General features: G+C 43.0%; 1 protein-coding gene across 6 annotated transcripts in view; it reads left to right on the forward strand.

Moving 5' to 3' along the window:
• pacs2 (phosphofurin acidic cluster sorting protein 2) overlaps positions 1 to 18,851 on the forward strand; it is a 105,588-nt gene that overhangs the window by 63,930 nt on the left and 22,807 nt on the right. For 3 of the 6 annotated variants that reach the window (XM_031829318.1, XM_031829321.1, XM_031829322.1), the window contains 11 exons: positions 370 to 443; positions 2,628 to 2,708; positions 3,463 to 3,522; positions 5,817 to 5,968; positions 6,167 to 6,257; positions 10,630 to 10,701; positions 12,165 to 12,298; positions 13,183 to 13,315; positions 14,294 to 14,398; positions 16,764 to 16,870; positions 18,672 to 18,826. In XM_031829318.1, the coding sequence (XP_031685178.1) occupies positions 370 to 443; positions 2,628 to 2,708; positions 3,463 to 3,522; positions 5,817 to 5,968; positions 6,167 to 6,257; positions 10,630 to 10,701; positions 12,165 to 12,298; positions 13,183 to 13,315; positions 14,294 to 14,398; positions 16,764 to 16,870; positions 18,672 to 18,826 (1,164 nt within the window). The remainder of the gene's footprint in view (positions 1 to 369; positions 444 to 2,627; positions 2,709 to 3,462; positions 3,523 to 5,816; positions 5,969 to 6,166; positions 6,258 to 10,629; positions 10,702 to 12,164; positions 12,299 to 13,182; positions 13,316 to 14,293; positions 14,399 to 16,763; positions 16,871 to 18,671; positions 18,827 to 18,851) is intronic. The other 3 variants (XM_031829323.1, XM_031829319.1, XM_031829320.1) reach the window with 2 other exon arrangements.

Here is an 18,851-nt window from a genome sequence, read left to right on the forward strand (position 1 = left end):
ACTGGGCAGAGCACTGGGCAGAGCACTGAGCAGAGCACTGGGCAGAGCACTGAGCAGAGCACTGGGCAGAGCACTGAGCAGAGCACTGAGCAGAGCACTGGGCAGAGCACTGGGCAGAGGCTAGTAGTTAATCTTGTAAGGTACATTTTCTCTGCATAAATCAGGCGCCAATTACATGAAATTGTATCAAAGAGCTCTTTACCAAAGTACCATGTAGTATTCTGAACTGCATTACTGCTTTGTGAAATCTGAAGACCACAATACATTTTTATAAATGGATGAATGATTTAACAACCCTGGCAGCCCGTGACGTGATATTCTCCAGCTTGCTCCTGCAGTATTAGGTTAATGTGTGTGTGTGTGTTCTAGATACCTATTCAGAGGAGGAGTATGAGAGTTTCTCTTCAGAGCAGGAGGCCAGTGATGACGCTGTTCAGGGTCAGGTCAGTACAAATACAGTCCAATACATTATCCTCTCTGAGGCCGAACAGACGGGAGAAACACATCAGGGGGGTGTATTCATTAGTACTGTCTGAGGCCGAACAGACAGGAGAAACACATCAGGGGGGTGTATTCATTAGTTTTGCAACGTTACAAAACGTTTAGCGACGGAAAAAAACTTTTTGCAACAAAACAAATTTCTATTAGACAAATTCAGGTAGTCCTTCCACATTTCATTATTTTGGTTTCTGTTTGGTTCTGTTTGTTGGATTCTGTTTGGTTCTGTTGGATTCTGTTTGGTTCTGTTGGCTTCTGGTTGGTTCTGTTGGCTTCTGTTTGGTTCTGTTTGTTGGCTTCTGTTTGGTTCTGTTTGTGGGCTTCTGTTTGGTTCTGTTTGTTGGCTTCTGTTTGGTTCTGTTTGTGGGCTTCTGTTTGGTTCTGTTTGTGGGCTTCTGTTTGGTTCTGTTTGTGGGCTTCTGTTTGGTTCTGTTTGTTGGCTTCTGTTTGGTTCTGTTTGTGGGCTTTTGTTGACTTCCTAGTGAATACACCCCTGAAATTGGTTGTTATACTGTACAGTTGTGGCAAAAAGTTTTGAGAATGACACAAATATTAATTTTCACAAACTGCTGCCTCAGTTTGTATGATGGCAATTTGCATGTACTCCAGAATGTTATGAAGAGTGATCAAATGAATTGCAATTATTTGCAAAGTCCCTCTTTGACATGCAAATGAACTGAATCCCCCAAAAACATTTCCACTGTATTTCAGCCCTGCCACAAAAGAACCAGCTGACATCATGTCAGTGATTCTCTCCTTAACACAGGTGTGAGTGTTGACGAGGACAAGGTTGGAGAGCACTCAGTCATGCTGATTGAGTTCGAATAACAGACTGGAAGCTTCAAAAGGAGGGTGGTGCTTGTAATCATTGTTCTTCCTCTGTCAACCATGGTTACCTGCAAGGAAACACATGCCATCATCATTGCTTTGCACAAAAAGGGCTTCACAGGCAAGGATATTGCTGCACCTAAATCAACCATTTATCGGATCATCAAGAACTTCAAGGAGAGTGGTTCAAATGTTGTGAAGAAGGCTTCAGGGCACCCAAGAAAGTCCAGCAAGTGCCAGGACCGTCTCCTAAAGTTGATTCAGCTGCAGGATCGGGGCACCACCAGCACAGAGCTTGTTCAGGAATGGCAGCAGGCAGGTGTGAGTGCATCTGCACGCACAGTGAGGCAAAGACTTTTGGAGGATGGCCTGGTGTCAACAAGGGCAGCAAAGAAGCCACTTCTCTCCAGGAAAAGCATCAAGGACAGACTGATATTCTGCAAAAGGTACAGGGATTGGACTGCTGAGGACTGGGGTAAAGTCGTTTTCTCTGAATCCCCTTTCCGATTGTTTGGGGCATCCGGAAAAAAGCTTATCCGGAGAAGACAAGGTGAGCGCTACCATCAATCCTGTGTCATGCCAACAGTAAAGCATCCTGAGACCATTCATGTGTGGGGTTGCTTCCTAGTCAAGGGAGTGGGCTCACTCACAATTTTGTCTAAGAACACAGCCATGAATAAAGAATGGTACCAACACATCCTCCGAGAGCAACTTCTCCTAACCATCCAGGAACAGTTTGGTGACGAACAATGCCTTTTCCAGCATGATGGAGCACCTTGCCATAAGGTAAAAGTGATATCTAAGTGGCTCTGGGAACAAAACATTGATATTTTGGGTCCATGGCCAGGAAACTCCCCAGACCTTAATCCCATTGAGAACTTGTGGTCAATCCTCAAAAGGCAGGTGGACAAACAAACTCACAAATTCTGACAGACTCCAAGCATTAATTATGCAAGAATGGGCTGCCATCAGTCAGGATGTGGCCCAGAAGTTAATTGACAGCATGCCAGGGCGGATTGAAGAGGTCTTGAAAAAGAAGGGTCAACACTGCAAATATTGACTCTTTGCATCAACTTCATGTAATTGTCAATAAAAGCCTTTGACACTTATGAAATGCTTGTAATTATACTTCAGTATCCATAGTAACATCTGACAAAAATATCTAAAGACACTGAAGCAGCAAACTTTGTGGAAATTAATATTTGTGTCATTCTCCAAACTTTTGGCCAAGACTGTATATGTTTGACAACCTGCCCTGGCTGTGTTTTATACTGTTATACTGTTGACATGTTTATCCCCAGGACCTTGAGGATGATGAGTATGATGTGAGGAAACCAAAGAAGCACAGGAGGTCTATCGTGAGGACTGCCTCAATTACCAGGGTAAGAGATGGTAGCAAAGTCAACCAGACATCTTTTTTTGTGTTGCATTCTCATCAAGCTTAGACTTATGAATAAGCCTTATCTTAATTTTTATTGGAAATAAGATTAGATACAATTTTTTAGTTTGAGATTTGTTTCCTGCTTAAAAAAACAAAAAGTGTCCGGTGGTAATTCACAATATCCCAGCGTTTTTTGTTGTTGTTGTTGTTGTTGTTTGTTTGTTTCTGCCTAAGATGCTACCTGCTGGTCAAATGGCAGCGTTGCCATGGTTTTTATTTCACCTTTATTTAACATGGTCCCACTTCCTTCAGGGGTTTTATACAGACATATTTCTGTATTTTATACAGACATATACAGACATATTTCTGCCCATTGCCTGGTTGTGAATCATTGTACCATCTAATCCGCTGCGAAAATATATTTGCAATATGTCATATTTTCAGCTGTTTAAAAGATGTAAAAAAATATACAAAAAATAACTTAAGGACAGGACACAGAAATAGAGCACATAGAACAGATCTGCCTTCTCAGACATCCTTTCAATGAGAATGACAGATCTATAACTCACATTTCTATGTTAATTTAGTTCGGTTCGCCCCCCCCCCAAAAAAGCGACATATTTGTTGTTGTTGTTAGCCTGGGTACCAGTCTGTGTGTGTGTGTGCTATTATTCCAGGTGTAAACAGACCCAGGCTAGGTCTTTGTGATGGGTCTGTCTGTTTTGATGAGTAGTTGTTTCTGTGTCCTCTTTTAGCAGCAGAACTTTAAACAGAGACTGGTGGCCCTGATCAAGAGGTTCCGAGTCTCAGACGAGGTAACAACCTGTCCAGCTGTTGTACTAACCTGGGTTGGGGTCAATGAGTTAACAACCTGTCCAGCTATTGTACTAACCTGGGTTAACAACCTGTCCAGCTGTTGTACTAACCAGGGTTGGGGTCAATGAGTTAACACCTGTCTAGCTGTTATACTAACAAGGGTTGGGGTCAATGAGGTAACAACCTGTCCAGCTGTTGTACTAACCAGGGTTGGGGTCAATGAGGTAACAACCTGTCCAGCTGTTGTACTAACCAGGGTTGGGGTCAATGAGGTAACAACCTGTCTAGCTGTTGTACTAACAAGGGTTGGGGTCAATGAGGTAACAACCTGTCTAGCTGTTGTACTAACCAGGGTTGGGGTCAATGAGGTAACAACCTGTCCAGCTGTTGTACTAACCTGGGTTGGGGTCAATGAGGTAATGACCTGTCTAGCTGTTGTACTAACCAGGGTTGGGGTCAATGAGGTAACAACCTGTCCAGCTGTTGTACTAACCAGGGTTGGGGTCAATGAGGTAATGACCTGTCTAGCTGTTGTACTAACCAGGGTTGGGGTCAATGAGGTAACAACCTGTCCAGCTGTTGTACTAACCAGGGTTGGGGTCAATGAGGTAACAACCTGTCCAGCTGTTGTAATAACCAGGGTTGGGGTCAATGAGGTAACAACCTGTCCAGCTGTTGTACTAACCAGGGTTGGGGTCAATGAGGTAACAACCTGTCCAGCTGTTATACTAACCAGGGTTGGGGTCAATGAGGTAACAACCTGTCCAGCTGTTGTACTAACCTGGGTTGGGGTCAATGAGGTAATGACCTGTCTAGCTGTTGTACTAACCAGGGTTGGGGTCAATGAGGTAACAACCTGTCCAGCTGTTGTACTAACCAGGGTTGGGGTCAATGAGGTAACAACCTGTCCAGCTGTTGTACTAACCAGGGTTGGGGTCAATTCCATTTCTTTCCCAGTCAATTCAGAAATTAAACCCAATTCTAAAGGTTCCTCGTTGAAAAGCATTGAAGAGAATTGGAATTTCAGTGTACTTCCTTAATTGACTGGAATTTAAATGGAATTGACCTCAACCCTGATACTCTGTGTTAAACGAGGTAACCCAACCCTGATACTCTGTTTTAAACGAGGTAACCCAACCCTGATACTCTGTTTTAAACGAGGTAACCCAACCCTGATACTCTGTTTTAAACGAGGTAACCCAACCCTGATACTGTTTTAAATTAGGTAACCCAACCCTGATACTGTTTTAAACGTGGTAACCCAACCCTGATACTCTGTGTTAAACGAGGTAACCCAGTCCTGATACTGTTTTAAACGAGGTAACCCAACACTGATACTGTTTTAAACGTGGTAACCCAACCCTGATACTCTGTTTTAAACGAGGTAACCCAACCCTGATACTCTGTTTTAAACGAGGTAACCCAACCCTGATACTCTGTTTTAAACGAGGTAACCCAACCCTGATACTCTGTTTTAAACGAGGTAACCCAACCCTGATACTCTGTTTTAAACTAGGTATCCCTGATACTGTTTTAAACGAGGTAACCCAGTCCTGATACTGTTTTAAACGAGGTAACCCAACACTGATACTGTTTTAAACGAGGTAACCCAACCCTGATACTGTTTTAAACGAGGTAACCCAACCCTGATACTCTGTTTTAAACGAGGTAACCCAACCCTGATACTGTTTTAAACGAGGTAACCCAACCCTGATACTGTTTTAAACGAGGTAACCCAACCCTGATACTCTGTTTTAAACGAGGTAACCCAACCCTGATACTCTGTTTTAAACGAGGTAACCCAACCCTGATACTGTTTTAAACGAGGTAACCCAACACTGATACTGTTTTAAACGAGGTAACCCAACCCTGATACTCTGTTTTAAACGAGGTAACCCAACCCTGATACTGTTTTAAACGAGGTAACCCAACCCTGATACTGTTTTAAACGAGGTAACCCAACCCTGATACTGTTTTAAACGAGGTAACCCAACCCTGATACTGTTTTAAACGAGGTAACCCAACCCTGATACTCTGTTTTAAACGAGGTAACCCAACCCTGATACTCTGTTTTAAACGAGGTAACATTAAGAATTTCTAAGTGTCATATCACTTACTTCAAACTGCTATGGTCCTTTTCATTAATTTGCTTTAATTAGATTTATGCAAATATAAAAAAATCTGTTTTCTTGTTTCTTTCTTACTTCTTGTCTCTGTGTCTTTCTATCCGTGTGCGTTTTCTGTGTGTGTGTGTGTGTGTGTGTGTGTCTCTGCGTCTATCTGAATGTTCCAGGTGTTGGACTCGGAGCAGGACCCGGCAGAACCCCCTCCGGAGGTAGAGGAGGATCTGGACCTCGAGAGTCTGGACCTAGAGAACCCCAGTGACAGTGGACCGGAACTAGACGATGACGACAGTGTCCTCAGCACCCCGAAACCTAAACTCAAGTGAGTGGGAGGAGAACTACTAGTGTGTTTTTTTAATGTGCCTTTCGTCTTGTGTATTAAAGTGATTTTAGCCCAGAGATATGACGGTAGACTCTCGTAACACCATAGCAGTCTACACTACAGACATATTTCAGAGCAATGAGGGACCCCAGTGACTCTTTTCAGATGTATTTATTTACGATGCTTTCTCTTTCACAGGCCATATTTTGAGGGTCTCTCCCTCTCCAGTTCTCAGACAGATATGGGCAGCATCCACAGCAGCCGGAGTCACAGAGAGCCACCAAGTCCGGTGAGAACCACTGACATTCACTATGGATGAGACTGTCACCCTACCAGGACCATAATATACCCTGGATGAGACTGTCACCCTACCAGGACCATAATATACCCTGTCTGAGACTGTCACCCTCCCCAGTACCACAATATACCCTGGCTGAGACTGTCACCCTACCAGGACCTTAATATACCCTGGATGAGACTGTCACCCTCCCCAGGACCATAATATACCCTGGATGAGACTGTCACCCTCCCGGCCCAGGACCATAATATACCCTGGCTGAGACTGTCACCCTACCAGGACCATAATATACCCTGTCTGAGACTGTCACCCTCCCAGCCCAGGACCATAATATACCCTGGATGTGACTGTCACCCTCCCAGCCCAGGACCATAATATACCCTGGCTGAGACTGTCACCCTCCCCAGGACCATAATATACCCTGGCTGAGACTGTCACCCTCCCAGACCAGGACCATAATATACCCTGGATGAGACTGTCATCCTACCAGGACCATAATATACCCTGGATGAGACTGTCATCCTACCAGGACCATAATATACCCTGGCTGAGACTGTCACCTTCCCAGGACCATAATATACCCTGGCTGAGACTGTCACCCTCCCAGGACCATAATATACCCTGGCTGAGACTGTCACCCTACCAGGACCATAATATACCCTGGCCGAGACTGTCATCCTACCAGGACCATAATATACCCTGGCTGAGACTGTCACCCTACCAGGACCATAATATACCCTGGATGAGACTGTCACCCTACCAGGACCATAATATACCCTGGATGAGACTGTCACCCTCTCAGGACCATAATATACCCTGGATGAGACTGTCACCCCCTGGACCATAATATACCATGGCTGAGACTGTCACCCTCCCAGGACCATAATATACCCTGGCTGAGACTGTCACCCTACCAGGACCATAATATACCCTGGATGAGACTGTCACCCTCCCCAGGACCATAATATACCCTGGCTGAGACTGTCACCCTCCCCAGGACCATAATATACCCTGGCTGAGACTGTCACCCTCCCAGACCAGGACCATAATATACCCTGGATGAGACTGTCATCCTCCCAGACCAGGACCATAATATACCCTGGATGAGACTGTCACCCTCCCAGCCTAGGACCATAATATACCCTGGATGAGACTGTCATCCTCCCAGGACCATAATATACCCTGGCTGAGACTGTCACCCTCCCAGGACCATAATATACCCTGGCTGAGACTGTCACCCTACCAGGACCATAATATACCCTGGATGAGACTGTCATCCTAACAGGACCATAATATACCCTGGCTGAGACTGTCACCCTCCCATGACCATAATATACCCTGGCTGAGACTGTCACCCTCCCAGGACCATAATATACCCTGTCTGAGACTGTCACCCTCTCAGCCCAGGACCATAATATACCTTGGATGAGACTGTCACCCTCCCAGCCCAGGACCATAATATACCCTGGCTAAGACTGTCACCCTCCCCAGGACCATAATATACCCTGGATGAGACTGTCACCCTCCCGGCCCAGGACCATAATATACCCTGGCTAAGACTGTCACCCTCCCCAGGACCATAATATACCCTGTCTGAGACTGTCACCTTCCCAGGACCATAATATACCCTGGATGAGATCCATCAGACAACCTAGCTATTCTGTTCTAGTTATACTGCTAGCTATACTGTTAGTTATACTGTTAGCTATACTGTTAGTTATACTGCTAGCTATACTGTTAGTTATACTGCTAGCTATACTGCTAGCTATACTGCTAGCTACAGTTGAAGTTGCAAGTTTACATACACTTAGGTTGGAGTCATTAAAACTAGTTTTTCAACCATTCCACACATTTCTTGTTAACAAACTATAGTTTTGGACAGTTAGGACATCTACTTTGTGCATGACACAAGTAATTTTTCCATGAATTGTTTACAGACAGATAATTTCACTTAGAATTCACAGTTTCACAATTCCAGTGGGTCAGAAGCTAACATACACTAAGTTGACTGTGCCTTTAAACAGCTTGGAACATTCCAGAAAATGATGTCATGGCTTTAGAAGCTTCTGATAGGCTAATTGACATAATTTGAGTCAATTGGAGGTGTACCTGTGGATGTATTTCAAGGCCTACCTTCAAACTCAGTGCCTCTTTGCTTGACATCATGGGAAAATCAAAAGAAATCAGCCAAGACCTATAATTGTAGACCTCCCCAAGTCTGGTTCATCCTTGGGAGCAATTTCCAAACGCCTGAAGGTACCACATTCATCTGTACAAACAATAGTATGCAGTATAAACACCATGGGACCACGCAGCCGTCATACTGCTCAGGAAGGAGACTCGTTCTGTCTCCTAGAGATGAACACACTTTGGTGCGAAAAGTGAACATCAATCCCAGAACAACAGCAAAGGACCTTGTGAAGATGCTGGAGGAAACGGGTACAAAAGTATCTATATCCACAGTAAAATGAGTCCTATATCGACATAACCTGAAAGCCTGCTCAGCAAGGAAGAAGCCACTGCTGATAAACCTCCATAAAAAAAGCCAGACTTCGGTTTGCAACTGCACATGGGGACAAAGATCGTACTTTTTGGAGAAATGTCCTCTAGTCGGATTAAACAAAATAGAACTGTTTGGCCATAATGACCATCGTTACGTTTGGAGGAAAAAGTGGGAGGCTTGCAAGCCGAAGAACACCATCCCAACTGTGAAGCACGGGGGTGGCAGCGTCATGTTGTGGGCGTGCTTTGCTGCAGGAGGGACTGGTGTACTTCACAAAATAGATGGCATCATGAGGTAGAAAAATTATGTGGATACATTGAAACAACATCTCAAGACATCAGTCCGGAAGTTGAAGCTTGGTCGCAAATGGGTCTTCCAAATGGACAATGACCCCAAGCATACTTCCAAAGTTGTGGAAAAATGGCTTAAGGACAACAAAGGCAAGGTATTGGAGTGGCCTCAATCCTATAGAACATTTGTGGGCAGAACTGAAAAAGTGTGTGCGAGCAAGGAGGCCTGCAAACCTAACTCAGTTACACCAGCTCTGTCAGGAGGAATTGGACAAAATTCACCCAACTTATTGTGGGAAACTTGTGGAAGGCTACCTGAAACGTTTGACCCAAGTTAAACAATTTACAGGCAATGCTACCAAATAGTAATTGAGTGTATGTAAACTTCTGACCCACTGGGAATGTGATGAAAGAAATAAAAGCTGAAATAGATAATTCTCTCTACTATTATTCTGACATTTCACATTCATAAAATAAAGTGGTGATCCTAACTGACCTAAGACAGGGAATACTAGGATTAAATGTCAGCAATTGTGAAAAACGGAGTTAAAATGTATTTGGCTAAGGTCTATGTAAACTTCTGATTTCAACTGTATACTGCTAGCTATACTGTTAGCTATACTGTTACTTGTACTGTGCTAGCTATACTGTTGTAGCTATAGTGTTGTATCTATACTATTAGCTATACTGTTACTTATACTGTGCTAGCTATACTGTTGGCTAAACTGTTAGCTATACTGTTGTAGCTAATGTGTTGTAGCTAATGTGTTGTAGCTATAGTGTTGTAGCTAATGTGTTGTAGCTAATGTGTTGTAGCTATAGTGTTGTAGCTAATGTGTTGTAGCTAATGTGTTGTAGCTATAGTGTTGTAGCTAATGTGTTGTAGCTATAGTGTTGTAGCTAATGTGTTGTAGCTATAGTGTTGTAGCTATAGTGTTGTAGCTAATGTGTTGTAGCTATAGTGTTGTAGCTATAGTGTTGTAGCTAATGTGTTGTAGCTAATGTGTTGTAGCGAATGTGTTGTAGCTAATGTTTTGTAGCTATAGTATTGTAGCTATAGTGTTGTAGCTATAGTGTTGTAGCTATAGTGTTGTAGCTAATGTGTTGTAGCTAATGTGTTGTAGCGAATGTGTTGTAGCGAATGTGTTGTAGCTATAGTATTGTACCTAATGTGTTGTAGCGAATGTGTTGTAGCTAATGTTTTGTAGCTATAGTGTTGTAGCTATAGTGTTGTAGCTATAGTGTTGTAGCTAATGTGTTGTAGCTATAGTGTTGTAGCTATAGTGTTGTAGCTAATGTGTTGTAGCTAATGTGTTGTAGCTAATGTGTTGTAGCTATAGTATTGTAGCTATAGTGTTGTAGCTATAATGTTGTAGCTATAGTGTTGTAGCTATAGTGTTGTAGCTAATGTGTTGTAGCTAATGTGTTGTAGCTAATGTGTTGTAGCTAATGTGTTGTAGCTATAGTATTGTAGCTATAGTGTTGTAGCTATACTGTTGTAGCTATAGTGTTCTTGCTATACCACCTCCCTCGTAAATTGTAATCCTCCTCTCTTCCCTTTTCCCTGCAGATGGACCCAGACAAGACTAAGAGCAGTGGAGACAAGTTCCAGGTGGACAATGTCTCAGATAACGCTTCTCTTGTAAGTATTTTCAAACAACTGCCATCCATCCATTTAATGGTAGATACTGTAGCACTATTCTCCCCTGGTGACTGGGTCGTGGTCAGGTATTTCTTATTAAAGTAATTTTTTTGGCAGTAAAGTAGTTGTCAGATTAAAACATTTCACGACAGACCTGATGAAAACAGAACGTGTACGATGTACGATGAGCTTCATGCACCTTTCCAATAAATATTTAGGTGTAACGGCGTTCTTCGTTTGTTGAAAGAGAGGACCGAAATGCAGCGTGGTGGTTACTCATGTCTTTAATGAAAAAAGTGACGGTATATGAAATTCCTTAATAAATACAAAAACAACAAACGGAACGTGAAACCTAATACAGCCTATCTGGTGAACACTACACAGAGACAGGAACAATCACCCACGAAATACAAAGCAAACTCAGGCTACCTAAATACGGTTCCCCATCAGAGAAAACAAGAATCATCTGACTCTGATCGAGAACCGCCTCAGGCAGCCAAGCCTACACTCGACACACCCCTAATCAACCACAATCCCAATGCCTACAAAACCCCCAATACGACAACACAACAACCCCATGTCACACCCTGGCCTGAACAAATAATTAAAGAAAACACAAAATACTAAGACCAAGGCGTGACATTAGGCTGTTATTCTGGTGACATGAAGATCGATGCTCGACTGCCGTTTGAGAAATGTAAAATGATCTCAGTCTTTAGTCGAATGATAATCTCATTATGTAGAGTATACCCGCGCTGTATCTGCGAGCTGATGGCTAGAGCACACAGGGATCAATATCAGAGTAGACCCGTTCGCTATATAACACAACATTCATTGTGTCAAAACCATCAGTAAAGTATCATCTATTTTATTTTATGTGGTACATTTCAATTTTTATGTGCACTACGTCATCATACACTTTTATCCACAATTTGTTGTTGTTGTTGTTGTTGTTGTTGATGGAAGCAGATCTCTAGTGGGAAAATGTGCAAATTGTTTTCATGCAGATTGTAGAATATTCTCATGAAAATCTGTCACCAATTGGATGGAAACCTAGCTAGTGAGAGTAACCTATATACAGTGGGGCAAAAAAGTATTTAGTCAGCCACCAATTGTGCAAGTTCTCCCACTTAAAAAGATGAGAGAGGCCTGTAATTTTCATCATAGGTACACTTCAACTATGACAGACAAAATGAGGGAAAAAAATCCAGAAAATCACATTGTTGGATTTTTAATGAATTTATTTGCAAATTATGGTGGAAAATAAGTATATTTTCTTCTCATTTTGTCTGTCATAGTTTAAGTGTACCTATGATGAAAATTACAGGCCTCATCTTTTTAAGTGGGAGAACTTACACAATTGGTGGCTGACTAAATACATTTTTGCCCCACTGTAAATGACAAAAGAAACTAGATACTACCAACTGCCGTTGTGTCTTATTCCTGTCTTTGCTCCGTCCCAGCAGGAGGAGCAACCAGAGGCAGTGACCCCCACTACAGAGCTAGAGATGGACAACATGGACACCTTCCTGGAGAAACTGCCCCCTACTGGCAAGATGAAGAAGACCGAGTCCCTCATCATCCCTTCCAACAGGTGGTAAATACTGGCTAACTCTTTCAGTTAATCTTTCAATGATTCCTCGCATATTATCTCCTCCTTCTCAAGCGTATTGGAGGAGACGGTCCACGGTCCCTCTCTTCAGACCTTCTCATCCAGTGTGTTTTGAGGAGGTGAGAAGACAGGATGCAAGGAATCGAGGAAAGATGGATTGAGAAAGAGCCTCTGATTTCCTCTCTCAAACCTCTGCTAGATACTGCATCTTCTCACCTTCAGCTTGCTTCAGTCCGTGCACCTTGGTAGGAGAGGAAGGTGGCGACAGCATTTATTTTTCTCTCCAATCCACTCTCAACATCTCTCCATCCAGCCGACCATGTTCTCTGGGATTATTAAAGATGTCATGAGGCTTAATTCATTTTTTTAAAAACTTTAAAAAGCTTTTTTTTACGGCATCGGGGTAGCATACACATACGTTTTGGCTTTAACAGCCTTCTTCAGGTCGTAGGTTCCTTGCTCTTGAGAATTCCTTCACACCTCCCAACCTTTTGTCTTCCATAATGTCTAGCTCAAACACCACATGTCCTTCTCTCTTTTTTCCCAATTGAAGAAACAATTGCTCTTTTCCCCCTCTTTTTACTGGTGGGAAGACAGAACTTTTGGTGGGAAGACAGAACTTTTGTCTTTCTGAGCTAATATCCTGGAATTTTGTAGTTTAACATGACTCGACCAGAATCATTTGGGTGGCAACTCCCTAACCTGCATCCCCCCTAGAGCCGGCCCTGCCCTCTACTCATTTAGGGTCACACCTCTCTACCTGTGTCATTCAAATCCATCATCTTCCTTTCGCTTCTCCTCTACCTGAAGAAAACAAGCCCCCTTCCCTCCCTTCTGTCCTCACTTTAGTGTTCTGGTGTCTTCTCCAGGCAGGAAGCTAAATTGGCAGGGAGGAGAGGGAGAAGTACTTCCCTAAAGGAGCGCCAGCCCAACAGACCACAGAATGAGAGAGCCAACAGCCTGGATAACGAACGCTTGCTCGACACACGCTGCCATCTACAGGTAGGAGGAGCACACTGCAAGCAAGATCAGTGGCTGTATGTATCAAGCACCACAGCGTAGAAGTGCTGATGTAGGATCCGTTTTGCCTTTTAGATCACAATAAATAACATTACTAGATTAGCACAGTGAAGCAGAGGGGTTGTAGAGCATGCTAGTCTACAATTCTCTGAGAAGCTCTGTCTCTGTGGTAGCCTCATTGTTAGAAAGGTGGGCCGGTAACCAGATGGTTTCTGGTTTGAATCCAGGGGAGAACAACTGCCCCCTCTCATTGAAGCCACGGTAGTTCAAGGCTGACTGCGGTACTGCAGGCATTGTTTGTAGAAAACAAGATGCCCCATTAGAGTGAATGGAAAAATGTCAATCTTCGTGGGAATAAAAATATCATGGTACCAATAATTGCTTCTAATACACCAGATGTATGTCCTTGAACCGATCATTTTTTAAATCAGAAGAAGTTGTAAGGATAATTTAGTTGCTAATGGCAGCCTGCAGTACCCAGGTCGGTCTTCAACTTGAGTTACTCAATGAGAGGGAGCACTGAGCTAGCCTGCAAAGTCACTTTCCGTGGCTCGGTGTCTGACCGGCTCCAGGGTGCGTGGCTCTGCGGCTGATTGGCTCCAGGGGCGTGGCTCTGCGGCTGATTGGCTCCAGGGGCGTGGCTCTGCGGCTGATTGGCTCCAGGGGCGTGGCTCTGCGGCTGATTGGCTCCAGGGGCGTGGCTCTGAGGCTGATTGGCTCCAGGGGCGTGGCTCTGTGGCTGACCAGCTCCAGGGGAGTGGCTCTGTGGCTGACCGGCTCCAGGGGCGTGGCTCTGCGGCTGATTGGCTCCAGGGGCGTGGCTCTGTGGCTGACCAGCTCCAGGGGTGTGGCTCTTCCAGTGTCTGCATCTCTGCTGTGTGTGATGAATTTCTATTTCAATGCACAATAACAATTTTTATTATTTTCTATCTATTCTATAAGTGTATTCCCCCTCCACAGATCCCCAGGAAGACTGTGTATGACCAGCTGAACCACATCCTGGTGTCTGACCACCATCTACCTGACAGCATCATCCTCATCAACACATCTGATTGGCAGGGCCAGGTAAGAGACAGAAAGTGATATACAGGAAGTGACAGGTTAGTAACCCCTCTCTGGTCTGTCTCCATGACGACCAGAAGGAAAAACAACAGAATTATGAATTACTAAACTTCTCTTCACACCCTCGTATTCTCACATTCCCACATATTTTTCTCTGTCAATTTCTTTTTTTATTTTCCTTTTCTCAAACTGTTCGCTTGCCTGCAAACAATGCCTTCAGGGTGTCTTCGTTACTTCCTGTTGAATGGAGAATGAGGGAGAGCTCGGTTTGTTGTTTTGGAAAGTCTATTGAAGAAGTTTGGTTACTAGCTATCTACATTTTGAGTTTAGATCCCGTGATGTGGTTAGCATCAGTTGCTGGGACTCAAATCAAATTAATTTATAAAGCCCTTCTTACATCAGCTGATATCTCAAAGTGCTGTACAGAAACCCAGCCTAAAACCCCCAAACAGCAAGCAATGCAGGTGTAGAAGCACGGTGGCTTGGAAAAACTCCCTAGAAAGGCCAAAACCTAGGAAGAAACCTAGAGAGGAACCAGGCTATGAGGGGTGGCCAGTCCTCTTCAATCAAATCAATTGCTGGTCGGACTCCCTCCTGTCATTTGTGTGTCTTAATGAGTTAATCAAACAGTGTGCTTAAAGCATCAGACAAGCTCAGTGAATATAGTTGATTTTAATACACGTTTTAACATTTCGACCAAATGATTGGTCAAAGAATTACTGTTCTTTATTTGTTTTTAGTCGGGGACATCACCCATTGGATACAGTGATCACAATATAGTGGCTATATCCAGGAAAGCCAAAGTTCCAACTTCCAGCTGGGCCTAAAATAGTGTATAAGAGATCATACAAAAGATTTTGCTGTGACTCTTATGTGGATGATGTTAAAAACATTGTTGGTCTGATGTGATTAATGAAGGACCATCTAGAATCTGCACTTGATGAATTTATGAAATTGCTCCTTCCAATTATTGATAAACATTCACCTGTTAATTAAGAAACTGACTGTTAGAACTGTTAAGGCTCCATGGATTGATGAGGAATTGAATAACTGTATGGTTGAAAAAGATGGGGGAAAAGGGAGTGGCTAAGTCCGGCTGCACATCTTTCATCCAATCAGATGGCTTATTCATCACAAAACCATTTGATGTTGCAATTATTTCAATGATTACTTTGTTGGCGTGGGCAAACTTAGGCAGAAAATGCCAACCACTAACAGTGAGCCATCGTACTCATGCATAAAAAAAAAACTATAATGAAAGTTTTGAATTTTGTAAAGTTAGTATGGGAGAGGTGGAAATATGATTGTTATCGATCAATAATGACAAACCTCCTGGCATTGACAACTTAGATGGAAAGCTACTGAGGATGGTAGCTAACACTATAGCCACTCCTATCTGTCATATCTTTAATCTAAGTCTAGAGGAGGAAAGTCTTTGTCCTCAGGCCTGGAGGGAAGCCAAAGTAATTCCACTACCCAAGAGTGGTAAAGCGGCCTTAACTGGTTCTAACAGCAGACATATTATTGACCAAAGATATTATTGAGAATAAACTGTTGTTGAGAAAACGTATGTCAAACATGTAAAGTGAGGTGTACCGCAGGGCAGCTCTCTAGGCCCTCTACTCTTTTCTATTTTTGCCAATGACCTGCCACTGGTATTAAACAAAGCACGTGGGTCCATGTATGCTGATGATTCAACCATATATTAATACAAAACATGTCAGTCTCTCTTGGCTAAGAGTTGAGGAAAGGCTGACCTCATCTCTTCTCCTTTTTTTATAAGAAACAATGTGTTGGAAATTCTAAATTGTTTGCATCGTCAATTTACACACAGCACTGACACACACTTACCCCACCAGACATGCCATGAGGGGGTCTTTATTTAATTTTTTTATTTTAACCTTTATTTCACTAGGCACGTCAGTTAAGAACAAATTCTTATTTTCAGTGGGTTAACTGCCTTGTTCAGGGGCAGAACGACAGAATTTTACTTTGTCAGCTCGGGGATTCGATCTTGCACCCTTTCGGTTACTAGTCCAATGCTCTAACCACTAGGCTACCCTGCCAATCCGGTCCCCAGGTCCAAAACAAATTCAAGGCAACACCTCTCCTCTATGTGACCTACATGTTGTGTGTATGTGCTGACATGTATGCGTAACTGATAAGATGCGTACACACACTACATGTCAATGTTTTTAAACTTGTATAAATTGTAAATTATTTTAACTGTAAATGTCTTCTTCGTTATGTGTCGGACCCCAGTAAGACAAGCTTTCACCATTTGGCCGTCGACTAACAGGGATCCTAATAAAAACATTTTTTTTAAATCATCCCCCCGCCGCCCCCCATCTGTTTTTTTTTCTCTCAGTATCTGTCAAGTGTCCTCCAGAACCAGCACCTCCCAGTGGTGTGTACCTGTACTACAGCAGACATCCAGGCCGCCTTCAACACCATCGTCTCACGCATACAGAGATTGTAAGCCTCACACCCATCCCTCTCTTTCTCTTCAGTCATTGTCGTACACTAGGATTCAGATTTCTGAAAAGCTAAATTAACCAGTTACAGATGCAGCTATATTCAATTAACGTCTGTTGTATACATCGAATGCAGGTATCAGGTTAATTAAAAAATACAAATGGGGAGTCAGCTTGGGCTATACAATAACAATACTACAATAACAGGACATGAGTCTTATTGCCATTATCCTCTTGTGTGTTCCTGTTGTGTCTTATTGCCATTATCCTCTTGTGTGTTCCTGTTGTGTCTTATTGCCATTATCCTCTTGTGTGTTTCTGTTGTGTCTTATTGCCATTATCCTCTTGTGTGTTTCTGTTGTGTCTTATTGCCATTATCCTCTTGTGTGTTCCTGTTGTGTCTTGTTGCCATTATCCTCTTCTGTGTTCCTGTTGTGTCTTATTGCCATTATCCTCTTGTGTGTTCCTGTTGTGTCTTATTGCCATTATCCTCTTGTGTGTTCCTGTTGTGTCTTATTGCCATTATCCTCTTGTGTGTTCCTGTTGTGTCTTATTGCCATTATCCTCTTGTGTGTTCCTGTTGTGTCTTATTGCCATTATCCTCTTGTGTGTTTCTGTTGTGTCTTATTGCCATTATCCTCTTGTGTGTTTCTGTTGTGTCTTATTGCCATTATCCTCTTGTGTGTTCCTGTTGTGTCTTATTGCCATAATCCTCGTGTGTTTCTGTTGTCTTATTGCCATTATTCTCTTGTGTGTTCCTGTTGTGTCTTATTGTCATTATCCTCTTGTGTGTTCCTGTTGTGTCTTATTGCCATTATCCTCTTGTGTGTTCCTGTTGTGTCTTATTGCCATTATCCTCGTGTGTGTTCCTGTTGTGTCTTATTGCCATTATCTTCTTGTGTGTTTCTGTTGTGTCTTATTGCCATTATCTTCTTGTGTGTTGCTGTTGTGTCTTATTGTCATTATCCTCTTGTGTGTTTCTGTTGTGTCCTATTGCCATTATCCTCGTGTGTTTCTGTTGTCTTATTGCCATTATTCTCTTGTGTGTTCCTGTTGTGTCTTATTGTCATTATCCTCTTGTGTGTTCCTGTTGTGTCTTATTGCCATTATCCTCTTGTGTGTTCCTGTTGTGTCTTATTGCCATTATCCTCTTGTGTGTTCCTGTTGTGTCTTATTGCCATTATCCTCTTGTGTGTTTCTGTTGTGTCTTATTGCCATTATCCTCTTGTGTGTTCCTGTTGTGTCTTATTGCCATTATCCTCTTGTGTGTTTCTGTTGTGTCTTATTGCCATTATCCTCTTGTGTGTTCCTGTTGTGTCTTATTGCCATTATCCTCTTGTGTGTTCCTGTTGTGTCTTATTGCCATTATCCTCGTGTGTGTTCCTGTTGTGTCTTATTGCCATTATCTTCTTGTGTGTTTCTGTTGTGTCTTATTGCCATTATCTTCTTGTGTGTTGCTGTTGTGTCTTATTGCCATTATCCTCGTGTGTTTCTGGTGTCTTATTGCCATTATTCTCTTGTGTGTTCCTGTTGTGTCTTATTGTCATTATCCTCTTGTGTGTTCCTGTTGTGTCTTATTGCCATTATCCTCTTGTGTGTTCCTGTTGTGTCTTATTGCCATTACCCTCTTGTGTGTTCCTGTTGTGTCTTATTGCCATTATCCTCTTGTGTGTTCCTGTTGTGTCTTATTGCCATTACCCTCTTGTGTGTTCCTGTTGTGTCTTATTGCCATTATCCTCTTGTGTGTTTCTGTTGTGTCTTATTGCCATTATCCTCTTGTGTGTTTCTGTTGTGTCTCGTAGCTGTAACTGTAACAGCCAGACACCCATCCCCATAAAGATAGCTGTGGCTGGAGCCCAGCACTACCTCGGTGCAGTCCTCAGGCTGTTTGTAGACCACCTTTCTTACAAGACCCCTGATTGGCTGGGCTACATGAGGTTCCTCATCATACCACTAGGTGAGTTTTTTTGGGCCTTTCATAA

The sequence above is a fragment of the Oncorhynchus kisutch genome, linkage group LG7 (genome assembly GCF_002021735.2).
Source record: "Oncorhynchus kisutch isolate 150728-3 linkage group LG7, Okis_V2, whole genome shotgun sequence".
Classification (NCBI taxonomy): domain Eukaryota; kingdom Metazoa; phylum Chordata; class Actinopteri; order Salmoniformes; family Salmonidae; genus Oncorhynchus; species Oncorhynchus kisutch.